At 32.5% G+C, this 21,924-nt stretch overlaps 1 protein-coding gene across 1 annotated transcript in view; it reads left to right on the forward strand.

Moving 5' to 3' along the window:
* The window catches only part of LOC145685314 (mannan endo-1,4-beta-mannosidase-like), a 28,824-nt gene extending 14,738 nt beyond the window's left edge, over window positions 1-14,086 (forward strand). Inside the window, exon 6 of the mRNA XM_081757687.1 lies at window positions 13,924-14,086. Within this exon, the coding sequence (XP_081613813.1) occupies window positions 13,924-14,043 (120 nt within the window). The 3' untranslated portion in view covers window positions 14,044-14,086. The remainder of the gene's footprint in view (window positions 1-13,923) is intronic.
* The last annotated feature ends 7,838 nt before the right edge of the window (window positions 14,087-21,924 follow it).

Below are 21,924 nucleotides of genomic sequence, written 5' to 3' on the forward strand. Positions count from 1 at the left end.
TGGTAATAATCGTGAATACATGATTCATGCAAAAATATTTTTTTCTAATTGCATATTACAATGTTTACTAATTTACGTAAGGAAATATTGAAACCTCTTTAAGGCGGACACCTCTCTATAGCGGACAATTTTTGATTCCCCACGCCTGTCCGCTTTAGAGAGGTTTCACTGTACATGTTTTCTTTCAGAGCCAACTTGATAATAACTTTTATGTAAAAATACGAGAATAATGAAGTGATAACCAATATAAGTTAATTGACTAAAACTTAGAAATTTTGGAACGGAACCTACTTAATATGAATCTTACTCTTGTGAAATATAGTAAGAGTTTTAATTCAGGCCAATATTGACTCGTTGCTAACCATTTCACTGCAAGCGGCTAATACACATGTTACACATGACCACGCACATCAACCTTCAAATGTTGGAGTTCACAGTATACTGATCGTTAACAGATGTTATGTGTCTAAAGCTCTGGATTCAATCTCTTCTTACTTGTGATACCACGAATAGGACCTAGTTAAAGCAAACAAAATGGTGGAAAATGAAGCATCGTGAAGACCCGTTCACAATAATTAATATTCCGATAATAATAATATTTAGATAACAGCAATTTTTTCCATAGTTTAAATAGTATCGAGTTAATTTCTGAGAAAAAACTACTTTTGGAGTCTTACTAGCCAGTTCCATTTCGCGCACGTCATTTCCAGGCTTTATTTTAAAAAGTAAAATATACACATTAAAATGTTATATAAGCAACACTAAATTTCTAATCTAGTTTTGTAATTCAAATTATAGCTCTTAATAAGGATTTTAAAATACCAAAGTGCAACGGATACCAAATAATATTTAAATAACAGATAACATTGAAATATTGCCACCTTGTAATGATCGTTGCTTAATGATTGTTGCAATATCTGTTTTGTAGAAGATATCAGAAAGTCAAAATCTTTTTTAAGCAGTTGCTATACAACGAATTACTGTCAGAATGATTTGAGACCAAAGATGGTGCGTGAGAAACGATGGGAGGAGTGAATGTAACAGTTCTGGTCTTACATGATGGACTGGACTGGATTTGTTTAAAAAGAGTTCGATGCAGTTTGTAATGATATAAGCATATGAATCGAAAGTGACATTTCCTAATTATACAAATAAATATCATTAGTGATATACTGAAAATCTCTTTGAATAATAAGTGTTACTTATGACAAGTGCAAAAGTGTGATAGTGAAGACACAGTGACACTTTCTAGTGTGATCACCAAAACTGTTCATAGGCCTAACGAATAAGAAATTATAAAAGTCGGTTGAGTGGCAGATTGGGTGAGATCAAAGATTTTTTATGCATGAACCTTTTGTAATTAGTGTAAATAGTATTAGTGGTTCAGATTTAAGTGTTAAGGTGGTTTATTTACTGTCTGAATTTAGGTTAGATGTTCTTTTTAAGCTAATAATCATACAATTTTTATCAACAACAATATGGCGGAAAGTATTCAGTTCAATAAAGAATCATTAGATCCAATCAGTACACAGGTCGAAAATGAGACTAATGAAGTATCAGATATGGAAATGCAAGCAGATTCAAATAATCAAACTCATTCAAGTAATGTAACGGAAGAAAATGACAGACTCACAGAAAATAAGTTAGCTAAATTACTCAACATAATTGAAATCAAGGATGCAAACCCTTCACTTGAAAACCGTTTTAGCGAGAAACACACAGCTCCATACTATGTATTCCTTAAATCTAACAAAGAAGAGCTTGGCTCAAAACACCTAATGTCTGTAAGCAGAAAATCATATTTAGCAGATATCGCAGGTATTACTAATTTCAAAACAATTGGTAAGAATCTAATAAAAATATACTTTGATAGTGGTAAAGCAGCTAATGCTTTCCTAACATACCTAATCCTAAAAAGCGAAAATTGGATAGCATTCATTCCAAACTTTGCTGTTAACACGACAGGGGTAATAAAAAATGTTGATCCAGAAGTCCCTGTAGAGGAATTTCTTCAAATAATAGACAGTGAAATTTCCATAGCATCAATCAAAAGGATTTATCGTATGCAAGAAGGAGGAAAATACCTACTTCCACTATTATTGTAACTTTCAATGGACAACAGCTTCCAATACATGTAAAGATTATTTATCTAAGGGCTACCGGTTGAAACATACGTACCCGCAATAAGGCAATGTAACATATACCTACGATACGGACACACACAGCGTACTTCCAAAGCAAAAACTTCAACATGCAAAAAGTGTGCTTTGTCACATAATAATACACAATTCACTAACAATATTAAATGTTTTAATTGTGGTATGGATCATGAAGCAGACTATAAATACTGTCCAGAAAGAGCTAGGCAAAGAAAAATAATGTCAGTCATGGCTAGAGAACATTTATCCTTTAACGAAGAAAACATGCAAGTGGGTAAATTACATTCTGAAAATAATAAATGGGAAGTTCTCAGTTGCACATCAAAAGCAGCAGAAAATACGCTTACCCAATCGCAAAGCAAAATAAGTACTACTTTGCACACATTTAAATCAACGGATAATACTAACGTTGCAACTAATAGAAAAAAGATGATTCAATTAGAACAAGAATTTCTACTTTGGAAAAGAAGTACAGATAGTAATCACTCTAACCTAAATGATAGTGTTCGTAATCGTAATGGGTTTGAATTCAATTTTCCTAGCACCAGCTTTCAACAATCGAATGTTCGGTCCACAAACAGGATAACCTTGCATGAACAAAATAGGAAAGGCTTTAATTACAATAAAATCTCTTCAAATAATAAATCCGTATTCAATCAGGAAATTAAAAAAGGATATAGCAACAACAAACAAGAAACCATGACATGTGTAGAACAACCTCTACAACTCAAGAATACAGCAATATATAATGGTAGCAATTCAAATAATAATTCTGAAATAGATAAAAATATCATTGATAATGAAAGTGGAATTTTAGTAACTAAAACTGTTTGCAATCAAAGAGCTACTTGGCAGCATCTTAATCTCTTTAAATTGTAATGTAACCTCTGAATACGTCGAGAAAATTTCCAAACAATTTTACATTATATTTACCTCCGTACAATGATATCCGGCAATAAAGAGAGAGAGAGAAGAAAAAAAATCAATTTTGTTTCTTATTTACGCATTATTGATGATGGATAAGAAGTATAGTTTAAAGATATTGCAATGGAACTGTCAAAGTTATTATACAAAAAGTATGCCATATTACATTTAACTAACATTTATTCACCACATGTTATCGTACTACAGGAAACGTGGGGAAAATAAAATTTCCACTAAAATTAAATAACTATAATATCATAGAACACCTAAGGGAGGATGGTTATGAAGGATTAGCCACTTGTATTAAAAAGAACATAAATTTTAAACCATTAAATCTCAATATTAATCATAATTTCACAGACATACAACTATGGTTTCGAAATAAATGACACCAAATTTGTAAATATTTATGTTCCGCCATCCACTGTACCTGATTGCAGATTTTAATCTCAACTAATCTTGAAAAACAATGTAGATTACATTATGGGCGATTGTAATACTCAATCGTTTGCTTGGGGAACTACATATAATAATAAGGCTGGAAACATACTAAACAATATTTTATTAGAATCATCATATCAAACATTGAATAATGGAACGGCCACTCGAATTACCTAGAAGGCAATAGTGTACCTGATATTACTATATATAAAATTCAATATCTTATCCAAGCAGACTGGACAGTTTATTTTGACCCATTTGGTAGTGATCACAAACCTATCTTAATTAAAACGCGTCCATTTGTATCCAATGTACTTTCAGAACATATTAACTTTACATCTGAATTCTCTTCTAAAACTAATAAAATTTCAGGTGAGCTTAACTGGCAAAATTACCAACAAGAAATTTCGAAAAAACATACAATTTTAAGTAATAATCAGTGGAAGATTAATACATTTAATCATATGCTTACACAGGCAGCTGCTAAGACCAAATAAAATAACGTTAAATATCTCAAAGAAAAAATGAAAGATTTGAAATTAAAAAAATCAGTTCAACATAAAGTGCAAAAAATGCAAAAACCAATCTGGTGGAATAAAGAAGCACAAAAAGCAATTAATAAAAGATGTCTAGCTTTCAAAATCTTTATAAAATCGAAGAGTTTACTAGATTTTTTAACATAAAAATATCAAAGCACATACTAAGATTATATTAAATAAAATTAAAAGAAATAACTGGGAAAAGTTTTGTAATAACTTATCATTCCAAACACCAAAAGAAATCAATCTGGAAATTTTTACATCTACAATTAAATAAAAATCCTAGAACGTCAATATCTGACAATCTAAATACTATGGACATTGATTGGATAATACAATTTCAGAAGAACCTTACATAGGATTATGTAAATACTAAACATTTTAGCTTCTGAATTTGCAGACAATAAACTCATACAGACGAAATCGTCATTTTCCACAGTGGAATTAGAAATAGTTCTCAAAAACATTAATAAGAATACTTCACCTGGAAAAGATGGAGTTCAATATAATCATTACATATATCTTCCTAAGGAAGAAAAAAACTTATTTCTGTCACTTGTGAATCACATATGGGGAAACAGGACAAATTCCTGAAATATGGAAAAAATCTTTAATAATGCAATTTTAAAACCAAATAAACCTTGTAATGATGCAAATAATTATAGACCTATAGATCTTCTACCTTGTGGGCTTATTTTATTCGAACAGTTAATGTTAACTCGTCTCCAGTGCCATATTGAGCATAACATGATTCTAAGAAATAATATCATCGGTTTCAGAAAATATAGCTCAACATATGATGCAATAGGACCTCTTATTTTAGATATATGGAAAACGTTCCAACAAAGAAAATTTTTAATTTTGGTCAGCATAGATTTTCAAAAAGCATATGATTCAATCAATTTGGATATCCTAAATAGAAAACTCATCAACTTGAAAATTCCAAAACAATATATTCGTATCATCTACAATTTATTACATGACAGGCAAGTTTACATAAAAATCAATAATGCGTATTCCAAGCCAAGAAGAACTTCTATGGGTTTAATACAAGGCAGTAAACTTAGTCCAATTCTATTTAATTTATTCGTTTTGGATTTAGCTCAATTATTGCATAAGAATTCAAATTTATACATATATGCTTATGACGGAATTAGTTATGAAATAGTGGAAGATCTACGAACAGGAATAAGCAAAATTAAACATAATATTGAAATCATACAAAAATGGAGTCATGATAATGGACTAGACATCAATTGGACAAAATCTACTTATACTATATTTACGAAGAAACAAATAAATAACATTCCTCAGATACAATTGAGAGATACACAACTGAAATTTTCGAAACAAATAAAATATTTAGGTTTAATACTAGACTCAAAGCTAAAGTGAACATCTTATTTATCTTACTTATCCAACGAAGCAATCAAATATAATAATATCTTAAAAGGTGTTAGTGCTAAAAAAATGGGGAATACACCCACATGTCATTAATTTATTAAATCAACAAACGCTAATGGCGAAAATCTTATACGGTGCGATGTTCTTTAATACGAATGATACATTTTTTTTACAACAAACTACAATCAATCCAATATAATGCAGCTAAAATTATCTTATCGCAACCTGCTTTTTGCCCAAAAATGCAATCTTAGAAGCTACAAAAAATATTCCATTAAACACATATAATATAGTATAGTATAATATAGTATATTTAAATTAACATCGAATTTTTTATTATCCAGAATGGCAAAATCATCATCAGATATAATTAGTAAACTAACAACCTTGAATCTTCTGAGTCAAAACAAAAAACTACCATATAATAAACATTTACCTTGGATCTATATAATATACAATGAACTTAAGGAACTACAAACAAGAATTACAAAAGCGCCTACAATACCGGCTTTTACATTCCAATATGAAGTAAATTTAATAAAAATTCCAACAATCATTCCTAATTAAATTCAATATCATAAATTAGAAATTTTACCAAATTTATATAAAAATATTTGGCAATCGCACATTGATATGTTACCACAAGAATGTCAATTAATCTTCACAGATGCCTCGAAACAACAGAATAAAAATGTAGGAACGGCTATATTAATTCCAAATATGAACGTCATACAACAATATAAATTACCTACTGCAATATCTATTTTTGAAGGTGAAACCTTTGCAATAAGGCAAGCATTATTATACATAAAAAACTTAATATTAGATGTGCATGTATTTGTTCGGATGTTTTAAGTGTTATAAAATCAGTGAATAATCCGAAGTGGTACATACAAAATTCATGGAACATAATGTTGATTAAAAAGCTATATCTTATTTCTAAAAAAACAACAATTTTAAAATAGCATTAATATACACTAACACGCATGTAAATATAAAATGGAAAGAAAAAGTCGATAAATTATCCAAGAATGCAGTGAATACAGGAACGAAAACTAAAATTAAAATTCCTTTTTACAACTTTAAATATCTTATAAGAAATAAAATGGAGGAACATATCATTTCATGGAAAAGGAAAATACGAGAAGGACCTGGCATCCATTATTGGAATCTAAGAGACATAACGAAGGAGTATACATGGGATTCTCTCAAAAGTTGGCCTAGATCAAAAATAATTTTATATTATCGTTTAATTTTTAATACTGCTTTAACTCCCACTAAGTTGAATATAATACAAAAAGAGAAACAAACAAGTGCTGGTGTGGAAAAGAAATAGGAAACAGCAACCATCTGATATTCCAAAGTGAACTGTTACAACAAAAAAGAAATATCTTCAATAAACATCTTAATTTCTTTCATACTTTTCCAGTCTCCACAAATATGATTATATACACTAAAAATTGGAAATTAATTACAAAATTATTACAATTCATCCAAGACAACAATCTAAATTTATATAAAATACCAGGTACATTTTCAAGAACTTTAATTAATAAACCACTTTAAAAAAGAATAACTGGGAAATTACTATTTACACTAAATCAAATTCATTGTTTCAATTTAGTGCTCTTAACAATTTTATTTAATACAATTTGCCAGATCTACAGAACTTAACCCATTGATTCCCGGCAATTCTAAAGTACAAAAGTTCATGTGAAGCACTAAATCTAATTCTATCATTTTTACAGTTATACTTATCACATAATTAGGAAGAAGGCAACTGGATCTAAACGGTCGTGCCTATGAAGAAGGTGTCCAATTAGAGGCCGAAATGAAATGAAATGAATTGAGACCAAAGATTATTTATTTATAGTAAGGGAACTTTACGACTACATATACAGTTGATGTTATGGCAGTAGCGGCCCGTGACAAAGTCGAGCATGAGTCAAGTGGCGTACAGTAAAGTGATCATTTTCCTTGAGACTTCCAAGGATTTAATTTTTCGATGAACTGCATAACTAATAGGATATTGCTGTGTCGTAGTATGTTGGGTTGCAGTAAATTAAGTCAGTAATAAGGGTGATTTTACTTTGACACATAATTGTGGCCATAAAATATGTTGTCTGTATACCTTATTAAGATTATTCGGAACCTTATGTTCTGCGCACGTTGTACATTATGGACAACATCTCTGTGCTTTAGTCTATTTTCAGGCCTGAGACAATAATACACCAGAATACAATTTCCGCAAAATCTTCTTAAACGTATTTGATAACGGTCGCAGAGGAACCCAAACAGTTCGAAGAATTAATTAATGTGCAGGGTAAATTAAGACAGCGTGAGCGAATAAACAATGCAACGTCGTTCCGAAAATTCTTTAGTGGAAATTCATACTCGAAAGATAAGGAAGGTCCCGGGCCTCATTCTGTTGTTGGTGACTATGAATCGAAGATGATTCCGAAGCAGATTCGCGGAAAATGACACGAGATGTTACAGAGAAACTCAGCGTTGATCATTCGACTATTTGGAGAAACTAAAAGGTGAAAAGATGGATAAATTGAATGAGCACCAAAGAAATCAGTGTTTTGAATTCTGTTCTACTCTGCTGTTGTCTCTGTGTTATAGAAGCAATTTATTTCATACACACCCATGCAAAGAAAGCCTGATTCTTTTTGACAGCAGACATTTTTGTCAGTTGTTGAATCATGTTTCTCTTCTTAAAAGTTTCCAACGCCGATCCGCTCAATAAGTAGACCTTTTATTCTGGTTGTGAGATGTTTCGTGTGTTTCGTGGCTGCACTAATCCACAACAGTTTACTCAATCCAGACAAATTCAATGATTTCAGGAAATTAATGAAACAGACACGCACACACAAAGAGAAGAAAGGAAGAGAATACAAGGTCTTATGCGGAGCGATTCTGAAGCGTGATTAGTGCCATACTAAAGAGTACGACTAACATATTTCCTGCAGTAGTCAGGCCTTTAGTATGACGCTAATCATACGTCAAAACAACTCTGCCTAAGGTCCACAATGTCTATGTTAAGCGTTGATGAACAGCAAAGGGCTAATTAAGTTGTGCGACAATAATATGCACAAAGAGCAGTGCAAAAGTTACAAGTATTGCAAAAGAAACACCGCACTATCCACCACTAGCCTGACCTCACCACTGGTTTCCACTTCAGGGTTTCTTTCAGAAAAATTATTTTTTCGGGCATGTGAGAGAGAATGACCAGAGTTACTCAGAGGCGTATTTATAAAAGTCCTATAGGGCTTTAAATCCCCTCCCCCCCAAAAAAAACAAACTACGTTTTTTTTTTCATTAGGTAAGTAATGCTTAATGTTATGATAAAACCAGATTTATTCCTACCTTTGATTTACAATAACCTACGTCTCCGAAAGAAGTTTCCAAATACGACACTGGTGTTACCGTTTTAAAATAATGAAGATAACAGGATAGTTTTACTCTACGGATACTTCATAAAATAATACAATATTAAAAATTGTCAATTTTTACTGTTTGGTTTGTCCTTACTTTTAAAAACAGAAGAAGAAGCAAGGAACATGTCTTCAAGTGATTACTAAATAAATTTGTAAATAGTAAATAATAAATGTATATTGATGCGAAAGTACGTAAGCCAAGTATATATATATAACGATTTTAAAACTACATTTTTAATTCACTCAAGATTTCTTTAAATTAATAACAGACAAAGAACCTTTAGCTTGAACTAAATCTAGTATCTAAATCTTTCCAAAATAACGCTTCATTACCATAATTCAAACTAGAGTAATCAGTTACAAAACTATTTGCAAATTATTACATGTAGAGCATAACAGTTATCTACATTTTCTTACAAATGTATAATCTATGAAATTTAATATCAGATAATTAAATGTGGCAAAACCTAATATTTTTCTTATAATCTAATATGACTTTATAATTAGATTATTAACCACGTTGTAATAATTCTTGCTAACGTATGCCTTATTTAAACTAAATTGATCCTTTTTTGTCTTTTGCTAGTATATCACTCAAGAATTTGAATTCTTCACTTGAAACGTCTTCAATAGAAATCGTCATGCAGTGGTATAGTAATGAGTAGGGCTCGGAAGTTGAAGACCTGAAAATTATCTAAAAAGGATCTATAAAAAGACCTAAAAATATCTAAAATAGGACCTAAAAACTGAAAACATGACGTAAAAATAGGACCAAATTTAATTAGAAGTACAAAAAAGATTACATATTTAATGAATATAATGCCCAAGAAATACAAGCTTCTGGTAGGTCAACGATATGTCCTTCTTCCACAAAGTAAAGTGCAAACTAAAATAAGAAAACTTCCCCACCCTCACCCCCTTTGCTGGGTACATTGTTACGCCTTCTTATCTGACCTGTGATTGTTGCAGATCTGGTTTTATCAGTCCAGTCGTTGAAGAATATCTTATCATTTAAATTTTCTTTACTAAAGAAAGGATGTTTAAGAGGTGGTGTTTATTCAAGTTAATGGCCAGTAAATGTATTGTCGAAAAATGAAGTGCAAAAAATGACGTTAAGATCTACGAAAAGCTTTTTAAAAAAAACAATAAACAAGAAAACGCCGAAAAAGGCAAAAAAAGAAAAAATGAAATCCAGCATTTTCTGGCCTAAAATGATCCAAAATGAACATATATTATGTTAAGCCTTGTCTTCAGGCACTCAAAAAAGAGGATTTTTCCTCAACTTTCGGGCCCTAGTGATGAGTCTCCGAGTCGATTTCTTAGTGGTGTCATTATTCAATAAACTGTACTGAAGACTTTGAACGGTTGAAACTACCTTTTTCAGGGCCATAAAAGAGATGTCAATTTTGTTAAGATCTTACATGTAGCCAAATAAAAAAATAAATATGATAATAATTTCTAATTTACATGCGCAACGGAAATTTTAAAAGTAATCACAGATTCTTGCTAAAGTTGTAGACCAACAATGAGATTTTAGTCAGTGTGCCATCTAGCACATGTTCGACACGAACCTACAATGTACATTATTATTATCATCTAATCTACGCTTAAAATTTTAATAGGAATTTCTGAACTCGAATCATAGATTCGGATTTGGAATTATGACTTATTAATTCAATTTCAAAATCAAATTACAATTTAGAAAGGTTGATATAAAATTTTGAATTATGGTTTTCAAATAAATTTCGTTTCCAATATCTCGATTTTGCAAAGTTTCAGTTTTACACTCTGTCATCACATAGGGTTTTATAAACATATTATTATTATAGCAACATTTGCATATCAATAGCTTCCCGAGACAAAGAATAAAGGATAAGCATATAAATGATACATTGTAAGTAGCTTCTTTGGCAGGTCAAATAGGTTATTACTCTTCAATGAACTATCTTCATTATGACACAATATTTCAACTACTAACGATCCTTATAATTATAAATTGATCCATCCACCTTTCGCTCAAAATTTTAGGAAAGTGCGAGAAATAGATAAAATAAATAGATAAAAAAATGTTCCGTGCACTTCTGTCACGTATTGCATATGTGCCCATAATTACATACTACATTATCATTTCATTTAGGAAAACATTTCGTAAATTATATATTTGTATCATATTGTAAATTGGCTTAGGCCTACATGCCATGGGATCACATTTTGCAACATAACAAGTACTACACCAATTATTAGTATTAATGAGCATGCAATATATATACAGATGATATGAATGAAGAAGAAAAAATCTACGAGGTTTAGCGCTCCTGATTATAATCTAGACATAATATTTTATTCCATGGATCAATACACTGAGAACTAATTAATGAAAAGTGAGAAGTTGACCTGAGCGAACCTTTCAAGAAAACCGAAAGCATTTTTCTGAGGCTTATTCTTTAGTTGTACCGGATAATCGAGCTGTTAGCAGTTACATATTACATTTTGTTAGAAGTTACATATTAAAATTTTCTGCTAGTATTAGCGGAAATATTACGATGAGACTATGAGATGCGTAACGCAATACAAAGTACTATTCGCACATGTTCGTCACGCTATTGTTAAGTACAGATAAAAATTTTGTAAACAGTTAATATTTTCCAATGTTTTAAAAGTTCACCACACGAATGGTACCATAGATTATGTTGTCTTCAGTCTGAATGCTTCGATAAGAAATAATGTAAATCTGGTTTTACCTGATTATGAATTGTTTGACTAGGCTGGATTCCTCTGGTTCCCACCTCTCCAGCCAACTGCAGGGCCGGTCCCAAATCGGGTCCGGACAACGCAGAGAACAATTTTTACCATCCACTTCGGTTCTCCATGGAGAAGTTATGGATTATTATTCATTGTGATGCTATTTACGAAAAAGGTTAAATTAAATTTTGGTCAGAGCCTCCAATTTCAATCCAAATTACTACAAGTTGTGCCGAGATAAAATTTTTGAACTTGTTTCACCTAATACAGTTTTTCGCTGGAGATAAATTTCATATTTTCTGGAGGGCTCTGACTGCGTCACATTATTCTTACATCAGTATGGAAGATGATGCATCGTTCAATACCTGGCCACTACACACCTGGCTACAACACGATATCTCATATCGCAAACCTAAGTTTTCTTATCATAATTACTCTATTAGATTTTAAAACCTAACAAATTAGCAACAAATATAAAACTTTCAATGATTTCAATAATTCCTTAACTAAGAACGAAATATTTATATACTTCGTTTACTTTTGCCTACCATTTCCCTATTTCCTGCTCCAATCAACTGTCCACAACTCACCTTCACCTAACTTTTCATTTTCGCCATCTTTAAATTTACTCCACTTTACAGGCAACAAAAGACTGACGCTCCGCAATACTAAAAGTGAATGTTGCATGGCACGGATCAGTTTTATTAAATAACATGACTTCTAGGACTGTTCTAATTATATTAATAATAATACGAGTGAATTATAAGTTTTAAGCCAAAATCTAAAGTTTGATATAGAATTTAATATACTTTTACAGGGTAATCACATTCGTAATTAATTTTGATTCAACGTAGCAGTACTTTTAAGCATAGTGCTCGGATATAGTATAATCTCACCATCTAGAGGTTTGCATTATATTATCATTAACCTTTCAATAAATAAACATTAATAACCAACATTCAAAAACAAATCAAATCGAATACGTATTAGAACGAATGGCACGATTCTACTAAACGGGGACCATTCAAACAAACAAAAAATAATAACAATAATGTGAGGTACCGTAAAAGGGTACGTTACACGGTAGCTGTTGACACAGCAAATTTTTCAACGTGTTGAAAACCATTTAAACATTTTCGGTAATTTTGTAATGCTTTTGGTTAATTGTAAATTATTAAAATTTTAAGAATCATTTAGGGGAGAGAATATTACACGAATAGCCATCAATGGTATGGATGTTATAAAAATCTGTAACTAATGTTTCACAACTATTCCATTGTGACTTTGCTACAACTGCGTGGTACCCGTTAAAATATCTTACTTAAACAGATGTGTTTCGAGTAACATTGAAAAATACATAAAATTGAAATTTGTAATATGATTTAATTCTTTTTCTGAAAGGAAAAACAGCGAAGGAAATTCGTGAAAGGATTTTGCCTACATTGGTTGACTCATGTTCTTCCTTTGAAAATTGTTCGACTTTGAGTAAATGAATTTATGCTTGGCTGAACAAACATTAAGGTTACATCAAGTCCAGCAACCCTGAAATCAGTTGTGACACCCGAAATCATCAAGAAAACCCATGATTTGGTTTCAGCCAACAGTTAAATGAAAGTACGCCAGTCAGCAGAAGCCACAAGCATCTCAACTGAGCAGACTCAGTGATTTTCGCACTCACAAAAAAAAAAACGTAAAATGGGTGCCGCGTTTATTCTCTCCAGAACAGAGAAAGACGTGTTGCTGAGCAAAAATTGGTCAAACCGTGATTTGAACTGTTTTAACTACTCCCACATCCTGCCTTCTCCTAGCTTCCTCGGACTACTCTTTTTCCGAACCTCAAACTTTGCTGGCAGAGCGAAAATGAAAGGGTTATACAAGAAATAGACTAGTATTTTAAAAGTCTCGAAAGAACACATTTCTGTGAAGGAATCGGAAATCTGAAGAAACATTGAAGAAGTGCGTTAAACTTGAAGGTAACTATTTCGTTGCCGAAAACTGTAATGTTAAAAAAATTATAATCTTGTTTTCTCAATATCACACCAAGTTTTGTAAGTACTTATAAAACCATTGTTGTATATGTTAATGTTTCTTTAGTTCCGTTAAGTAAATTATCTGAGTAATCTAACATTGTGTTTAAACTACAGGATATCAAATAACATTTCACTAAAGTAAAATAATTTTCTAGTTATATTTTTAAAACTATGTCTGGCTTAAGGATCTTCGAGCCTCCTTTTAAATGGTTCCTGTTTATATTTTGTATTTTCTACTTCCCAGGGAGCCATGCCGTGGCAATTCAATGCTGGCGATGACTGTTCAGATCCACAAGCTATTCAACTGGGAGGATTTGAACACATTCGTGATTACGATGGAGTTCGGATCGAAGTACCAAAATAAATATATTAGTAATGTCATTTGAAATATATTATATTATCATGTAGCAACAACGTATTAAAATTTTCTATTATGAATAACAATGATTCTAGTTTACTTAAAATTTGAGTACCCCAATACTTTTTAAATACATGCAACTTTGTTTCACAGTCTTAATTTTGGTGAAATAATTTAAAGTTCACGTAGATAAGTGATTTCATTAATGAGAGTTAGATGGAGTAGTATTTTTCAAAATTCCAACATGTGTGCCAAAGAATAAGATTTGCATCAAAATATCATGCATATGTGTCTTAACTGATGCACATAAAACAAAATGTTTTCGTGAAAGGCAATACAGTGAAACCTCTGAATAACGGACACCAATGGGACATGAATTTTTGTCCGCTATTGAGAGGTGTCCGTTACACAGAGGTTACAGAAATTTAATTTCTCACAATGGTAATTGTATGCAGTAATATACAGTAAATGCATTATGTATGAGCGTAGATACGTAAAATTCAATATGAAAATATTCTATTTAGTACGCATTTGAATTACTGGGAGGGATGAAGGAGAAATATAATCCTGTTAAATAATATTGTTACTGGGGAATGTGTTAATATATTCGTTCTTTGGATGAAAAGGCAACTTATTGGAAGTGCATATGTTTATTGACTCAGTCCCAATCACAAAGAATATCCTCTTAGTGAAAGTGAAAAGAAAGCCGGGAAAACCCCAAACCCAGACTGGTTCCAGTGTCATAAGTAAAAGAAAAATGTTACATTTCAAAACAAGTAAGAGGAAACATTGCTCGTTGAAAATGTTATTGTAAAAATTATTTTGTTATTTAAGAAATTGTCGGGAAAGATGCAAGGCCCAGATGAAAAAGGGCTAAATTTGTTAGGGAAGGGAAGATCTTTCGCGTAGAATTCTTGGCCTTACGACTGATTTGCATGAGTGTTATTACTTATTGAAGGTTTTCTAGAATTTCCATCAAAAAGCAGTTTATTGCGGGCATAAACAAAGAAGAATTTCAAGTTCAGCTTGAAGCTGTTCTGTTTGATGGTTCACCAGGTCTAGACTCATGATAGATACACTTGTGGGGAAAAGCCTTTTCTGTCTCCTGTAATATATCGCAGAACCGAGAATAATTCCTGTCCGTCATGAAGAGGTTATTGAAACGTTTGGGGGAAAAGAGGACTGTCCGCATCCGTATCTGAGAGTGTCCGTTAAAGGGAGGGTTTTGTTTCATAAGATAACATATAAATTTGCCGGGACAAAAAACTCTGTCCGTATTATAGAGGTGTCCGTTATTGAGAGGTGTCTGTTAAGGGAGGTTTCACTGTACTACCTTAAATATTCCTTAATGATAAATGAAAATAGACAACTTTGTTAATCATTGTAATAATAGTAATCGTAACAATAAATTCTGGTAAAGACAGTAGGGAACCTCTTGCATGTATGAGAAGTGGATAGCCACCGTTAACATGACCATTACCTGTTAAGGTGCTAACGGACTTTCTCCATCAATGAATTCGGTTGAAGGAATCACTCTAACTATCTATTGCATAAAGATTGATTGTTTTGAGGTTCAATAGGGACGCCAGCAAATATTGCATTAAGAGAATACAAAACTTCACGTACTCCCATGCGCAAAAAAAATTGCGCGTATGCTGTAACTCACGATTTTCCGTGTTTATTCCTTTTTCCTTACGGTTTATGGGTAAAATTGAGTTATTAGTATGTGGAGATAATAGAGAGCAATCCATCTAAGGAGATATTTCCAAAAAATATAATAAAATAATAAAAATATAAACAAAAAACAAAATTATGCTCGGTTTTGTGTATACTGGCAACGATGATTTCTAGGGATTTTTTCAGTAGTACAGCACGATTGCGGAGGGAATTCAGTAGGGAAGTCGAGGAGATGGATCAAGGAACTGGATACTGAACTAAGATGTTGCATTTATTGGTTAAAACCTAGTGTGTAGATTGCCTGCCAAATATAAATTAGCTTCTGTAACTAAGATGTCGTACGAAAATATAGAATTAAACAGAAAAACTCTTATGTTAAGGTTCGAAGCGATACGCACCATGGTTATGAAGATTATTTCTTAAGAAAAAAGAACAAACACAACGTAGCCTCTGTGGTTAGGTGGATAGAGTGGCGGACTCGTGGATATTTTATTATTTTGACACCACATCGAATCCCATCCTATCCCATCCCATTTTTTTTAACAAAACATTATTAGAAGTGTATAACTTTGATGTTAATAAGAACCGAAACAGTATAATAAGGAAATAACTTATTAATAGTATTCTTTAATCGACGTATTTATTCAGTATTAGAATACGTGTACTATTACCAACAGTTATTGTTTTCAGTTTATGGTCTTGTATGTTACCTGCCCGTTTTTGAACAGCAGACAACTCACTTCGGATTTGTGTCAAGAACAGGAAAAATAACATACGCGACCTTGACAGTCTTCCCAAGTTTACCCCTTGTTATATCGACATGACGTTACATCGAATGATGCTTGTTGTCGTGAGAAAAAGGAAAAAAGGAAAAAGCTGATGTCAAATTATCGTTTGTGTGTGTGTGTGTGTGTGCTTGTGTTTTTTTTTCTTTTTAGAGTATTGACTTTCTCCCTCTCTCTTTTTTTTCATATCCACAATTGCAAGAAATTATGACCGACCTTTGTGGGTTTATTGGGAATAGGACGATTTATTTTGGATTGCTAACAGACGACATTTTTTTAACCATTTGCTTTAAACTTTGGCTTTGTGGCTCTTAGCACCCACAAAAGGTCATTATAAACTATATAAGCAGTTCCCGTTTCACTGGCCGCTGAAAAGATATTGGGGAAGAGAAAAATGCTTGCCGTAAAGATAATGAATAAAAAAAACAAATTAAAACAAATAATTTATAAATCTTTATAATACACTGTAAAGTTACGAGCGATTACGGCTAAGAATTTAACGTGAGATTAAAATTACGAGTATTATGTATTATGATTAAACAAATAATATACAATAAGTAAACTACAAGCAAATTGTATATTTAACAACCTGAGTGCTTAAAAACAATTACTTTATTTTTAATTTTTATTTTTTAAAAATTATTTACTTTGATTAGATGGCCTTTTTGATTTATAGCAATGATTTTTTTTAAATTTTATTTATAATTTGCGCTAGCGGCAACGAATGAGAGTAGGGGATAATTTATATAACACTTGCGTTTTATTATGCACTGCACAAGGAGGGTGGGGATTAAGTCAGCCGCAACTTTTTTCTTTTGGGCTTTTTTTTTTTTTTTACAGAAATTTGGTTTTCTGTAAAAGTCAAAAACAAATTTGAGTGTTATGCTTATATTTACTAAATTCTAACGACGACAAAAACACGATTTCAAAATGCAATCATAAGTCGGGTAAGGAATGTTTTCGTTGAACAAAGCTAAATCATACAGATCTATGTATGCGGAACACGAATATTTCCGAAAGATAGCATGAATATGAACGATAATCATACCATATTTCTACATTATATAGTAGCGTGAAAAACTGATATTAAAATGATATAACAAACAGTCATAAGCTTTTTTTCTAGCACGGCAACACATTAAACTTAACTCATTAAATTTTGGGAATTACAAATTATCACCTTACGTGTCGTTGTATTCCTATTCTTTTTCACGTTCGAGCGACGAAAGAAGAAATTGTAGTAATAGTGATAAAAATCGAATTCGAGATTTCAATGAATTCAAGTTTCACGCCCCCACATATCGAAAAAGTAATTTTGATGTCTGTCCATCTGTTCGTCTGTCGGTTCGTCACGCTTTTTCATATATTCAAATAGAGGCCATACTGTTCGACGTATCTGGACCGAATTCTAGACATGAAGTTTTTATACCACTTTAAAAAAACTAACTAACTATATGGCCTATGGAACCCGGAGGTTCAATGCCGCGTTCACAAAAGCTCTCCCCTGCCTTCTATTCATAGCTAACTGCATCCAGTTTGTACTTTGTATTCCAATCCTTGCGAGATCCATCTTAATATTGTCCTCCCATCTGCGCCTAGGTCTTCCTAATGGTCGTTTTCCGATTGGTCTTCCAGTCAAGACTTTGAAAGCATTTCTACTTTCTTCCATTCTAGCTACATGACCCGCCCACCTAAACCTCCTAGACTTGACGACCCTAACAATGTTGGGTAGATCATATAAATTGTGTAGTTCCTCGTTATGAAGTTTCCGCCATTCCCCATTCCCGTTCCTCTTGGGTCCGAATATTCGTCTCAAGATCTTGTTCTCAAATACTTTCAGTCTATGTTCTTCCCTCAGAGTAAATGACCATGTTTCGCAGCCATACAGAACAACAGGCATAATAATCGTTTTGTATATTTTAAGCTTCAAATTCCTCGACAGAATTCGCGACAACAAGAGATTTTGAACCGAATAGTAACACGAATTCCCTGCTTTGAGTCGACATTTAATTTCTTCGTGAATATGATTTCCCTCTCTTAATATTGATCCTAGATATTTGAAACTATCCACTTTACCAAAAGTATTATTTAATATTTTAACGCATCCATAATTTGCTGTATTCCGGTCCCGACGCACTTCCATGTATTTAGTTTTCTCTGCATTTACTTCTAAACCCTCCATGTATTTAGTTTTCTCTGCATTTACTTCTAAACCCATGTCCCTGCAAGAGTTTAATAAGATCTCTGCATTTCTTTCTATTGTTCTCCTATCATCCCCTATTAAATTTACATCATCAGCATATGCCATAACCTGGTGAATACCGTTCAACTGTAGGCCCTGGTTGCTATCTTTGATTTTCCTTATAGCGTATTCCAGAACGAAGTTAAATAATAATGGCGACAACGCATCTCCTTGTTTCAGGCCATTTTCGACGTGAAAGCTCGTAGACAAAAATTTTCCTACCCGGACTTTACTTTGGGATTCATTTAAACATATCTTAATTAATCTAATTAGCTTTCTCGGTATTCCAAGTTCTGTAAGGACGTTGTATAATGTTTCTCTCCTAACCGAGTCGTACGCCTTTCTAAAATCAATAAATAGTCGATGTACCGGGGTATTGTATTCCCACTTTTTTTCGAGTATTTGGCGAATGGTAAATATTTGGTCGATAGTTGATCGATTTCGTTTAAATCCGCACTGATAATCTCCAATAATTTCATCTGCGTATGGGGTCACTCTTGCTAACAGAATATTTGAAAGGATTTTATAGGATGTTGATAGAAGAGAAATGCCTCGATAATTATTACAGTTTTGTCGCCTTTCTAGTAAATTGGAACAATGATTGATTCTTTCCACTCTTGTGGCAATTCTTCCTTGTTCCATATAAGGAGAATGAGTTTGTGTATCTTGTTCCACAATTTTTCGCCCCCAGCTAAAATTAACTCAGCCGGAATTTCATCTACACCCGGAAATTTGTGTTCATAACACTATCGTTTCGAATTCCATATCCTCCGACACCTAAACATGAGGGTAGTTTACTGAAGGATGAAAATTTAAAATCATTAAATTGTCTCAAAAACGGCTGTAAAGATTTTGTTTGTATTTTTACAAATATAGTATGAATCATTGCTCTGAAAAAATACGTAAGGTGTAATTTACTGTATGGTGTAACACGAGTGGTTCGTGTTTTTGTTCGGGAAGGCCATTCTTATAGCATGCGGGGTTCGATTCTCGCTTGTTCTCTTTCGGGAAGACACTCTCATGACCTTCTGAGTTCGAATCTTGTCCGGTACGCCTTAATAATAGTGATTTTAGTGGTTAGAACTCGTATTTGGAACTGCACCAGATGCGACTTGAAATCAGTCCCAACCAAAGTTGTATACGCGCGTACCCACCTTCAGTGACACGCCTGCTTCGCATACACTCAAGTGTCGTAATATTAAGTACAGAATTCTTACCGTTCTGGTAGTGATTGATGCGAGAAACATGGATAACAACTGAAAACAAGAAATATACACAGAAATGGTTTTACTCAAGCACAAAATGTTACACTTTTCATATACATACTTACTACTGCTTTTCGTTAATATGATTATCGTTGACACCTTTAGAAGTTTGTATTTCAGATTTTTTCTTTTATTGTATGAACATAGTGAATTTAGCCCTTGTATTTATTAATAGAAGAATAAAAAAATAAAAAAAAAGGAATTTTATAAGATCAACTCAAAATATGATGTAACGACGAAGCCGGCTCATTGCGTGACAACAGAAATGATTATTTTACACACGCTAATCACTGAGCACTTCTTTACACAACACTTTGATTCTGGGTATTTCACAAAGAGAAGAGGAGGGTTGGTGGGCTATTTAGGAGGGCAATAACTTATTGGATTCTTCTTCCCAAGTTTGAATTGGTTTTGAATTTCCTTGAATAACTTCAATTTCCATTGTACGGCTGGATAATCGACAATAAAATTACTCGTGGTGCACTGATGAACAATTGCAGAAGTAAAACTATTCCTTGTTTTACTTACGTTATTTCATTGCTAATACGAGCAAAACTCACCAATGGACTTAGTATTTGTTCGAAAAGAATAACCTTTACAAAGAATTGATACGACGTGGCGTGTTCAATCGTAGACAAATTAAGTTATTTTGAAGTGTTTTCGTCGTAATTTACTGTGACAAATGTATATGACCCAATTATATAAGTTCCACACTTTACTTGTTCATGTTTGCATACAATATCATAAGTGATTACGATATAAACTACGGATTCCTTTTCTGGGTCATATCGATCACTTCTTCCTGATGGTGTCTTCTCACACACACACCTACACGTTCCCGCCGCTTTTCTCAAGCGTTGGTAAGCTTGCGCTAGTCACACCAGAGGATTACCTTAAAAAAATATCCATAAGCAGTATTGTTTACAAGAAATATATATATCATGAGGTATTAAGTGACTTTGCCTTTAACATATTATAATTAAAGTGTTAAAAACAGTAAAGATGTTTCATGATGACATCTGAGTTTGAAGAATTATATTTTACATTCTCATGACCGCATTGCACCTCTTTTGTTCGGTGAACAGGAAGCACAAGTCACCACTCACAGGACTGCCAACTCATAGAAAAGGATAAAACTAGAACACAGTTTGCATCGATGTACAATACTTGGAGCCTTATTCCAATTCAGCCAAAAAAAAACTGGGAAGATAAAATGGAATGGGAGTGAGGGGGGCTACACACTCATAAATGGCGCGCGAGTGGGACGATGATCTTCTTTGAAGATTATCAGAATCCTGGAACCTTGGGATTATCCTCTTCCCAAAAGTTTATTTATTTTTTTTTTGATTATTATTCCTCTTCTTTCTAGCACTATTAATGTTTGACTTCTTGTGGTTCACTAACACTTTACACAAACGTAGAAGGGCTATTTCATTTTTAAGGGCTATCCACTTTAAATGGGCTTTCCTTTTTTTCTTTTTTTTTTATCTTCATTACACAATGTTTTTAAAACAAATGGAATAACATATCACTTATTTATCATATTTTCATCTTATATCATATATATATATAGCTTTCATATCCTACTTACTCATTTCAAATAACTAATATATTTCTTACGCCACTACATAAATTGTAAAATTTCAATCTTTTTTTTTGTTTGTAAGTATCTGACTCGTGTGACTACATCTTACGCTAAATATCCTTATTATACTACAATGGATATACCAATTTTCAATATTCTGAGGAAAACAACACATACAATGCAAAAATAACTATTTTATACGTATATACTTACTTATAACTAATTTTCAAAATAACTCTTAATAGTGTAATATTTTCATTATTCAAACCTTTAAAATACAACATTTAAACAACACTATATCAACTTACAAGTTAATTTTCAAATATAATGCAA

Source organism: Thermobia domestica, chromosome 5, assembly GCF_964235325.1.
Source record: "Thermobia domestica chromosome 5, izTheDome1.hap1.1, whole genome shotgun sequence".
Lineage (NCBI taxonomy): Eukaryota > Metazoa > Arthropoda > Insecta > Zygentoma > Lepismatidae > Thermobia > Thermobia domestica.